This window comes from Antrostomus carolinensis, unplaced genomic scaffold (assembly GCF_000700745.2).
Source record: "Antrostomus carolinensis isolate BGI_N321 unplaced genomic scaffold, ASM70074v2 scaffold54370, whole genome shotgun sequence".
In the NCBI taxonomy this organism is placed as follows: Eukaryota; Metazoa; Chordata; class Aves; order Caprimulgiformes; family Caprimulgidae; genus Antrostomus; species Antrostomus carolinensis.
The window spans coordinates 1-11,513 of record NW_010287429.1 but is presented as its reverse complement, the minus strand read 5'-3'; the positions used below and the strand labels follow the sequence as shown (position 1 = coordinate 11,513).

Sequence of the window (11,513 nt, the reverse complement as noted above, 5' to 3'; positions counted from 1 at the left end):
ATATAGATATAGATATCTCAATATTCCAGGATTTCATATTTTTTGACACATAAAACTTATGCATATTCATTAGTGGACTGTGCAGTTTGGATCAAACTCGGCTTGTGCAAGTGCACGAACAGAGTGTGTTTCTGACAGTTACGTCAAAGCTGTCGATATGATCAGAGCACACCCCACAAAAACTCTTCCAGCCTGGAGTCTGTTCTGTTTGCTTTGTCCAGCTATTAGTTTGCAAATACTGGTGCAACCTACTGTAATTTTTAAGGTGTTTCAGAAGTTAATATGCTTCTATTATATCTTTGTGGAACAACAAAGTGCTCCAGGTATGTTTTGTTTGACTCTTGGTATCAAACACTTTGCTTACACTTATCTAGACAGAATCATTCTATTTAAGCACACTAAATGATTTGAAATTGCAGAGTACAAGGCAATTGCATGTGGGATTTTTCTTTAAGTTAACAAACCAACCAAAGTGACCAAGTTCTGTGGAAAGAACAATTGTTGCTGTGTTTTTGGTTTAGGATGTTGGATTTTGTCCTGTGATTCCTCATCCTTCAAGCTCCAGATTAAGGGTGAGATTAAACCTTCCTGTGCAGTTTCTCTGAGCAGGCAACATGTCTGATTGCCCAAAACCAGTCTGTGCCATAGAGGATCTGATGATTACCAGTGGATCTGCCCTTGGGATTGTCTTCCTTTCCCTTTCTCTTGCTGTTCTGAGGAAGACAAGGCAAACGCAGCTCTTTCTCTTTTCCCTTTGCAGGTGGCATTGTGCTGAATCCCTCCTTCTACGGAATCCCTGGCCACACACACACAATGATCCATGAAATTGGGCATAGCCTGGGGCTCTATCACGTCTTCCGGGGAATCTCTGAGATCCTCTCCTGCAGCGATCCGTGCATGGAAACTGAGCCCTCCTTCGAGACCGGGGACCTCTGCAGTGACACCAACCCTGCTCCCAAGCACAAGCTGTGTGGAGATCCTGGGCCTGGCAATGACACATGTGGTTTTCACAGTTTCCTAAACACGCCGTTCAGTAACTTCATGAGCTATGCAGGTACTTGGGTTTCTTTGGTTTGCTGTTGGTGACTTTAATTGGGCAAGAACGAAGAATAGCAGCATTACCTCTGTTTTCTACAGTCCATTTCATGCGGGTCGTTATGCTGACATATGTGACCGTTGATCTAGGGCCAGACTTGATGAGGGGCTGAACTTGATGGCCTCAGGAATCCCTTCAAGTTCTTCTGTTCTTTTTTCACAGATTTCCTTAACTTTACCTAGCTTCATGTCATGACCAGGCAGAAGGTTTGGGGGAGGGAAGAAATGGGATAAGCATTAAGAAAATATCTTCTAAAGGCTCTACAGCAAATTTGACACCCTGTTTTCCTGGGATGTTGATGCCTGATCTATGAGGTCTTTGAAAAACCCAAATTCAGAGATTGTTTACCCTCCCTCGAGGACATATTGAATGTCAGATGAATATTGATACCACCAAGGCTGTGTAATGAACCTGTGATAGGTAGACATCTAATGATACACTGCTCATGCCTCCTTGTGTCTATTCAAATGCCACATTCAGTGTTCGATTTGGAGTCACCATGGTTCAGCTACAATCACTCGCATCTGAGTTTCATCATCAGAATGTGAATATTAGGATCATACCTGGATCAAGATTGCTCTTCAGGTCAAAGACTTCCAGTGTGCTGTGCTGGCCTGTGCTAGAAGTGCAACTGCAAAGGCTCCATAGCCGTGCAGTAAAATCACCTCTCCAAAAGAAATCAGATGCTTAAGCAACAGCCTGATTTTGTAGTTATTACTCTGCAGGCTTCTTTAAGCACAGGGGTACTGGTTTGTTGCACTCCTACCAACAGAGTGTAATACAAAGAGGGCATGAGCTCCTGTGACCTTTGCCCACTGGACAAGGGTGGGGTGAGATCCTCGCTGCACCCCTGGAAGTTCAAGGGCAGTTGAAGGATCCTCTGTTATTTCCCAGAAAGAACAGGGGATACCTTGGCTTGTGTTTCCCTTATTTTAGGTCAGAGGGTCTAGCCGTGATGATGGTCTGTGGCATTGAGCTGACAGCACCAACAACATTTTAAAGGTGACCAAGATACTTTCAGCCACTGAAGGGCACCTTTATATCCAGGCAAAAAACATAGATTGCCCACTCAAAAGGTCACAGGAGTGCTTATTCTGTAATAAAACTGTAGAGAAGAAAAGTGTTTAATGTCATCTGGGGCACAGATTGAAATGATTTATAACAGAAATGCTTTTATGCCCTTCATGGCACCAGCTAAAAGTGATGCTTAGTTCTGTCTTTATTTTTCTATTTGTTTAGAGGGTGTTTTCAGGGACAAGCACACACACACTGAGTCAGCTCCTCAGCATATTGAGCACTTTGGTGAGTGTGGTAGGGCAGAGTCTTACTGCCCAATACAGTCTCCAGGTAACATCACACAAATAAGTCAGTGCTGCTTCAGATGACAATATATCTCCACCAAATCTGTTTGTGTGGATGTGACAAGGGGTGGAACCTGCGTGTTGCAAAACGCTGAGGTCTCTTCTTCCAAAGAGAACTTACCTTGCCAATTCTCTCAAGAGCTGAGATAGAGGGGCAGACCACAGAGATACCTATCTTCTCTTGGGAGCTACATATGTGCTGATGTTCCAAGCAGAAACCTTTTATTTTTGCCTTGAAAAATTAAGTGAAGCGACATGATAGGTATCTCTAGAGCTCATGCATGAATCTATTTGCTTTTCTGTTGTTGCCAGTGGAATAAAAATATATCAGGATATCAAATTGCTGTAGAAATACCTTTGAAACATGTAGGTTGAGGTCACACAGCTCTAAACATTGCCTTTCTTTCTGTTTTGCTGTTTGTATACAGCTTTGATCGTATTATGTCTGTCTAACATCCATCTGTCCAGTTATCCTCAGCTCTATAGCAAAGCATTGACTTAAAGTGTAACTTTTTTCCCCTGAAATAACAAGTTACAATGTCCAGAAGATCGAGAAGTGTGAGAAATTGGACTTGTAAATTATTTTTACGAGTCTGAACAGCTGTGGTATTCCCAAATAAAAAAGATAAGTTAGTCTTTTAAATGACTCTTCATAGCAGGAATTCTGTCTCTGAATTCTGTTGGAATAATCATCGCAGCAGAGCCTTTTGAATTTCCCTGATTATTACTTCATCTGAAGATCTCAAATCAGTCTTGAAATCAAGAGATCAAGTGAAATATCTTTCTCCCTCACCTCTCCTTCCTCGCCCTCCCCCAGGACACAGCTTTTGCTGATGTTTAAACAGATTGAGAATGCAGGTCATCTTTCTCCTGTGCCATCGTCTCACTTCTTTGTCCTATATATATTTTATTGTTCCTTTATGATGGCTATTAAGGGCCTTTGTCTCCTTTTGGGCTTCCGTGAAGAATATTTATGGCTTTTACAGCAAGCTCAGGGATAGACCCCTGATAATCATTGAGAAAATCCAGAGATGTCATATTAAAGCAGCTTTTTACAAATCCCTGTGGGCATGCAGATATTTCCAAGCTGGTGGTGTCTGTCTGTCTGCTGTGTGTGTTTGGTGAGAGGAGGTTCACTGCTGGGTGGAATTAGGAGAGACACAGGAGAACATGTGAACTGACATGTCCTTATTGTGGTAGGACAGCGTTCAGGGCTGTAATTTGAGCAGGATCCCAGCTGAAGCTGTCTCCTTTTGCTTGTATTTCAGGGAAGATGTGGTAAGGTTTTAAATTAGGCAGCAAATTCACACTTCTCTTTAGAATGAATTCATATTTTTTCATTCCTCTTGAGTTCCACAGAGCATGGACTTGCAGACACTAGAGCATCTAGTAATGCTATTACAATATTGAACTGCCAACCTAGACACAGGCGAGTGACTCTGAGCAGCCTCCAGTGACCTGCATCTTCCCAGAGAAGTGTATTACTTGACCTGTGCAAAACTAGCATTGTTGTTTGTATCGCGGCAGCGTGCAGAGGTCCCATCTGGGACTGAGCTTCACTGGGCTGGGAACTCTGCAGGCACATGTGAAGAAACACTCCGTGTTTGCAAGAGCTTTTCATCTGATGGGAAGAGTACCAGAAAAATGGTTAAAGTGCTAGCAATGAGTTCTTCAGCAGAGCTTTTCTGAGTGACTTTGCACAACATATTTATTCCTTCTGTGATCTTCATAAGAGAGAAATAGGATTTTTCTACTTCTCCAGGGCATTGTAATTGTAAAGTTGTGTGGTGTTCAGAGGGCACTGGATGTGTTCTTATTGCCAAATCATGTTTGAGGAAAACGGATGAAAAGAGAAATGGATATTTTTTGGAAATTGTCTAGCAAAATTATTTCTCCATTTTGAATGAAAAAGAAATTTGAAATATCAAAAATACTTATGAGAAGTTCAGAAAGGGATTTGAATCATAATGATAATGGGGGAGCTTTTTAATAGAAGTAAAGTTATTTTACTGCACCAAAAATTTACCTTTTTCATTAGTTTGTAATGATTTTCTTTTAAATTGATCTTTCAGAACACTTTTTATTTGTTCATTAGAAAACTGAAGACCTTTAAAAAATAGGTATTTTAAAATTCTCTGTTCTTTTAATCTGAGAAATCTGTCAAAGTCTATTGCGTACAGTTTGCATGAATCTCAGTCAGTGTTTTATCCTAATGTTAGCTGTCCTTTGCCATTTTATCCTCTCTCAGACATATTCTTTTACACATGAAATTCTTTCAAGCCGAGAGGTCCACTGGTAGCCCCTGTTCTGACTAGAAGGTTCTGCACTGAAGAGTTCTCTTTCTTCACTTCCATGTGTCTCTGTCTCACCTAGGGATGATCTCTAGGTGCTTCATATGCATCCCCAATCAGAGGGAGAGAATGTTTATTGACTTTTTGTTTTGTTTTCTTTTTAACTTTTGTTTCCTTTCACCTGCCTCCACAAGTGATGACTGCACTAATTTGTTCACAGACAATTAACTTTTGAGTGCTGCAAGAGCCCATCCCGGCCCTTGCAAGAAGCTGCCATTCACTGTGTTGTCATTTTCTCTCTTGCTCCCACCTTATCTCCCACGAGGCTGATGTGGTTTCTCTTTTCATTTTAGATGATGACTGCACCGACTCCTTCACCCCAAACCAAGTGGCCAGGATGCACTGCTACTTGGACCTTGTCTATCAGAGCTGGCAACCTGCAAAGAAACCGGCTCCTATTGCAATTGCCCCCCAGATCGTGGCTCGGACCTCCACCTCTGTCACCCTGGAGTGGTTTCCACCCATTGATGGTCACTTCTTTGAAAGGTGATCCTGCACTGCTCCGTACTGCACTGAATTGAATGGAAAGGGGAGAAACAGGGGAACAACCCAGGGCTGAGCTGCATGAGTGCAGCTTTATCACGTGCTGTGCTCAGCCTGGGTTAAGGCTCTTTCCTAAATTGGTTCATATTGAGGAGGTTATTGATCTGTTTTCTGCTCTTCCTTTCTCAGCCTGTAGCACTCAGTTGAGGGCCATTGATTTGCCATGTAAAGGGCAAATCTTTTTCCATATGTTATGGGAGGAATATTCTATCAACGATAATGGCTGCTGTTATTACTCCTCATGAATACCTGTGGGCTTCAGCTCTGCCTGCGTGTTCCCCCTCCTCCTCTCTCACATTTCTTTTGCAAGGACAAGGTGAATTTTTTTTCTACTCCCATGACAACACAGAGCTCACGGGCAGTGGTGTCTCCCAGGGCAAGGAGGTGGCAGGGCCAGAGAGAGGGACAAATGGTGCAGGTCTGACATAGGAGCTGAGCAAGGCAGAACCAAAGACCTAAAACCCTGAGTTTTTTGCAAGTGTCTTTTTGGTGCACCCTGAGTAGAACATGTAGGTCAGAGAATGTGTGTGTGTTTGTGTCTGACAGGCATGCAGCTATGGGGTATCAATAACAATTAAAAGAATACAGAGCTCTGGACAAGAGTTGCACCATTTTGCAGTTCATAGCTGGAGGAACTCTACCCCAAGATGACCTGAGCAACTGGGTAGTTCATCTAAATATTTTTGTGCAGTGCTTGGATGAGCCACAGGAGCTATAGGAGTCCTAGCAAACAACTTCCTAAATGATTGACCTTCTCACATTCCCGTTAACTCACCTTCCCTGTTTGTATTTCTTCTCTACTTTTTGCTTTGTTAATTTATAGAGAACAAACTTTGCGTGTCCTTCAGGACTGTAGCAGTACAGAGCACCGGAGGCCGAATTTACAAGCATATTAGCACCCAAAGAGCTGTCTCAGCACTGCTGCTTTGTTCAGTGAGAGCACCTTGAAAGCCACTGCCTCCATCAGGGATGAAACTCCTTCCAACACTGCTAGGACACCATGGTCACTCCAGTGGCCAGCTTGCACTTTATCTGAGTAGGCAGATAGCTGTTATTTTCTGCTCAGATGAGATTTTCCACCTTTATTGCAGATTAATATGGGGAATGCAATCAAATCATATTAGGAGTTGATAAAGAGAGGTCTTGTGCTCTGAACAGTGTTTGCTTTAATTGCAGTTTTGCAACTGAATCCTTTTATTCCCTACGTGTGAAAAGGACTTTTATGAAGTTCTGAAAATGAATTCAGAATTTTTTAGCCCATAGTAATTTTTAAGTAAATTAAGTTTCTCCAATTTAATTTAGATTTCAGAAGATACATATTGTGTGTTAAATAAATACCATCTGCCTCTTAAAACACACTGATGCAGAGTTAATTGTTATGTAACCAAATATGTCTTTATTACATATTTCTTATAACTCAATCAATATGTTCTTAATAACCCCTAGTTAGTTGCTTCTTAAATAACATACAGTGGATACCCTGCTAAATCTAAAATTTCATAACAGAGTTATCATATGTTAAATAAATAGTGATTTTCTAGCAAAAAAATGTCCTTTGGGTTTTCAGATCTGTGTGCTCAGTATTACTGAAGAAATTTAAAGAGACAGCCTCCAATACTTTGAGTCCAATTCCTTGTTAAAAAGAGATTCCCAACACTAACAGATAGGGAAATGTTGTTGTGACCATTTAAAAATGTCAGGGAAATATATAAATGATCCTGTCTAGAGCATGCCCAAGTTTCTCATCTATTAATCAAAACAAGCATGATAGTACTAGTATAGTGACTAATACTGGAAAAGCTCGAGCTGAAATTCCAGTACCGTTGCGTCCAGCACTGCTCAGTTAGAGATACGTGCCTGTATCAATTTGGAAAATTGGGTCACTGTGCAAGACAAGTAGGAGGTAAAATTGGCCAAGTATAATCTTATCTGTGTGTGGGAATACTGTAAATCTTTGCAGATATTTTTACACAAAGTGCACACCATGGCCCAAATTTTACTTGCCTCACTTTTGAATGAATAAACTCATTCACTTCAATGGGACCATTCATGTCAAAAAACAGAAGACTGATACTCAGCTGCCGAGTGCCTTGGGCCTGGTTTCTAACGCACAGAGGCCCCTTCCATGCTGTTTTGACACTGTAAAAGGGTCTTAAAAGGATGAATGGCTCTGGCTACATTAACAAGTATTGTGGCCCAATATAAGTAGATCTCTAGCGCAAAACAGTTGTTAATGAAGCCCTGACGTCAACACCGTAGGGGTTTTGGAGGGGTTGTTTCAGCTTAGCTCTAGCCTGGACCCGTGGCATCAACAGTAGGAGCACATCAGGTGTGGTCTTGGAGCACATCTCCACTCTGGTTTTAGGCAAAATGGGGTCCAGCTTCCATGCTCCGTGACTGTTCAGAGTGCTGTAAGTGGGGAAGATGAAGAGTTTCACTTCAAAAGCTGGCTCCTGATCCAAATTCCAGTGCTACTGTAGGCACACTCACTGTCACCCAAGTTCCTTTTCTGTCCCTTTGATTCTCTAGGGCTGTGCATAGGCAACCACATCCATTTAATGAAAGTCAGGAACAGGAAATTTAGCCTTGTGTTTAAAAATAGCATACTGGGGTGGCTGTACCTGTGGGTGGGGTCCTGAGAGGTCTGTGGTTGCAGGGAGATGAAGCATGGAAATAAAGACCATGTACCTCTTCCTTGCTTAGATGCAACTTTGTCAGAGGTGCCACAGTATGAAGTGCTTTTCTCTTAGGGCCTCAGTTCTAGGAATTACATGATTAATTATGTGGATGTGGGGAGAGAGAGTAATGCTGGCTCATAGTTCTTGTAAATTTGGGGCTGGCTATCCTGTGTCCTCACACCTTGGCAAGAGTAACTACATGAACTGTGCACAGAAGTAAAATCTTCTTCCTGACAGACCGTCCTTACCTACTTAGTGTGTTCAATTGATGTCTGCTATATTACTCTAGAGAGTCATTTACCTGCACGTAAATTTGCCAAGATGTGTTTAAGTCTAAACTGCAGCAGCTGGTTGAGTTTCTAAACATCTCTAATAACCAAATATATCAAGAACCAACATTTCTTCTTGTAGCTACGACACACAGGATTGGAATACTTACCATTCTCCATTCTCCCATTAAAAAAAAACCAACCCAAAAACCATGAAAAATGTCGCATGCGCATATAATAACATGTAATAATATAATAATAGAGCCAACAAAACAAGTGAAAACAAGTGAGAAAAAGAAAACTCTCTTCATTTCCTGGCTGCATCTATTAGATGCGTTCATCTGCTGTCGCTAAGCATCCATTCATGCGCCTCCTGTTTGATATGCGTAGGCAGGATGTAAACAGTTATTGTAATAGGGCTCTGCAGCAAATTCTGCTTGGACAGAAAACTTTGAATGCATCTGCTCTTCCAAGTTTTCATTGAGGTGACTGCATTAATTTCCATTAATCTGATGCTATCTCATTCTTAGCAAGCAAATATTTTGGTCAGGATGGTGTCCCAGATCTAGATGGCTGGGCTTGATAATCGCTTGCTGGAGAGTTTCAGTGCCTTGGAGGGGTGAGCACCAATTCTGAATTACAAGTAAGGAGATACAATTTAGCCTGAAAACAGCTGATCTTTACTGAAAGGAATGACAGATTTTTACTGGTTTTGAGTTGCCCACTGAACTGGTGCTGGCCCTGAAGAGAAGTGTCTGTTTTTCACTAGTAATCTCTAGATTTTTAATCCACTTCACTGAAATATCATGCTGTAGGAATGAATTCCTCCTGCGCTCTGAACTTCATAAACTGGAATTTCCCCAGTACTTGGCTTATTAGAAAACAGAGAAGTCTAGATTTTCCATTACCCTGCACTTTGGGGAGTCATGTGCACCAGTGTATAAGGTGTCAGATATGCTATCGTTCCTAATTAATAGTGTTTTGAACCAATTTACGCCGATTTTTGTCTTGATGTCAGTGGCTGCATAAGGTGTAAGGATCTGGCTTAGATTCTCATAAGCCTGTAAATGTGATTCCATAATTAGTTTTGACATTCATGGCTGTTTGTAGGATTTGTGTGCAAGAGTCTGCAGACCAAAAACTTCAACCCAGGAGTCATCCCCTGTGTAACGCCGTTCAGCCAGTGGAGTTACATCAGGGTTGAGTTTGGCTCCCAAATTGGAAAAGTAAAAAGAGAAAGTTTGCTCATAGCTTTTCCCACATGATGCTCCTTGTGATTTCTCTTACCTCCAAGTCCTTGCTGGTAAAAGGAAATGTTTGTCCATAAGCCTACAGTTTTTTCCACCATGGCAGCCTGTGATGAAATTGTATAGCTGCTAATTTGAGTAAAAAGCAGTCCTAATTGTGGAAACTTGGCTTTCAAAGCTCTGTCCTCATCCAGGACCAAGTGCTAATGCAGGAGTCTCTTTGTAGAGAAAATGAAAGATTATTATTACAGGGACTTCTATCCTGACTGTCGGTGGATGTGTCTGCAAAACAACTGCACAATAATAATTCTATATTTTGATTTCTCAGTACCTTTTATTCTGGATTCTTGGGGTTTTTTGCATATATTATTTAGGCAAGCTGAGTTAGACGCTTAAACCACTGCTGAACAGACAGCTGATGAATGAAACAGGGAGCAGTGTTGTACCAACAGTGCAGGTAGGACAGAGAGAAGTTATTTGCAACAAGCCCAAGATTTTGTCATTACCAGTGTTACAGATCATGCAAGGAAGAGGAGGACACCTTTGCTTTCCTCTTCTCTATTCTACCCCATTGCCACACTTTATTCTTCAGATATTTTCAGCAGGTGCATCCCTTTCTGCACTGTCTGCAAGTTCAATCATTCACCGTCTCTTTGTGTAGGGGTGGCTGTGGGCCATATTGAAATGAATATGAGTTTTACCACTGATTTCCTTCCAAGTCACCCCTGTTGACAATCTCTGCTTCCACCTAATTAAGCCAACAGAAAGTTGACTTTCAAATAGATACCTGTCAACAAATAGGAGATGCTAAGCTGTGGAGCAGCTGAGCGTGTGTTGTCCCTAACACCAAGGGGAAATGAGATCGCTCAGCCTGGGAGTCCCAGTGTCCTCACTGAGGATCTAAAATAACTTCTGCCTGAGGATCACAGTGCCCTTCACAAAGCAGTGCTGAAATAAATCATGCAGTGGGAGGTGGTTAAAATTTGTACAGCTGATTATAATAATTGATGACTCAATCCATACTTACTTGGGCAGTTTAGAGAGTGCAATATGTGTTACACACAAATTGTTTGCCTAAAACTTCTGTCCTTTCCTAGGTGCATTTAATCATTAAGATCATTAATTTTTGCCTTTCATTTTGAGTGGGCAGTGTTCCTTATAGCAGAACAATGAATTCTGAATAATACACGACTTACTGGGTTGAATAACTACACGTTCTGGGTCATACTTGGTTCCAGATTTTGTGACCCCAAGGAACATAGGGATAAACTGTGTGAGTTACATCCTCAGCTGATATAAATCAGCCTAATGTTATGGAATACATTAGAGTAACACCAGTCTACATCAGCTTAAACCCTGATCTTGGAATGTATTAGCAAAAATATTTGTGAATCGGTGTTTAACTGGGTGTTCCTGTTCAACCACTTCTACTGATAGTACTTTATTGATAGTAGCTGGTGTTAGATGTATTGTGTAGGTGAAGTAACATTGGCATTGGGCAGTGAAGTGCCTTTCTTAATGCAATGCCATGCCATTTGATGGCATGGAGCCATAAGATGTTCCAGTTAAGAAAGAGCCACCTGCTGATGCCAGAGCTGAAGGTATTGAATCCAGTTTCCCCTGCAAAATAGATTCAGGGCATGTTCTTTTCTGTATATTCATAACCCACCCCTTTTCCAGGCTTGTAATATCTGGGCTGTGATACACCTCCAAAAGCACTCAGCAAAACAGTGCTTTACAGAGCAGCTCTGTCTGATGTTCTGGGACTTTACCCTCTCCTCTATTCACCAGAAAGCCCAAGGACTTCACAATCCTGAAGATACTACAAGTTCAAGCAGTAAATCCATGGTGGGAGCAGAAATAGAGCTGAAATCTCCTGAGGCTGGTTTCTCTGTTCTAACCACTAAACAAAACGTATTTTCTGTTTTCAGGGTTTGATCCAGTTGTAGTGCAGGGGGGGAAAAAAAT

General features: G+C 41.6%; 1 protein-coding gene across 1 annotated transcript; it reads left to right on the top strand.

The window, feature by feature from the left end:
• Positions 1–760: 760 nt before the first annotated feature.
• Positions 761–5,294, top strand: LOC104520882 (pappalysin-1-like; the record flags this gene model as incomplete). Its single annotated transcript, XM_010162699.1, has 2 exons — positions 761–1,054; positions 5,102–5,294. Coding segments are annotated over 2 exons (487 nt in total), but the record flags the coding sequence as incomplete, so codon positions are not given.
• Between the last annotated feature and the right edge of the window lie 6,219 nt (positions 5,295–11,513).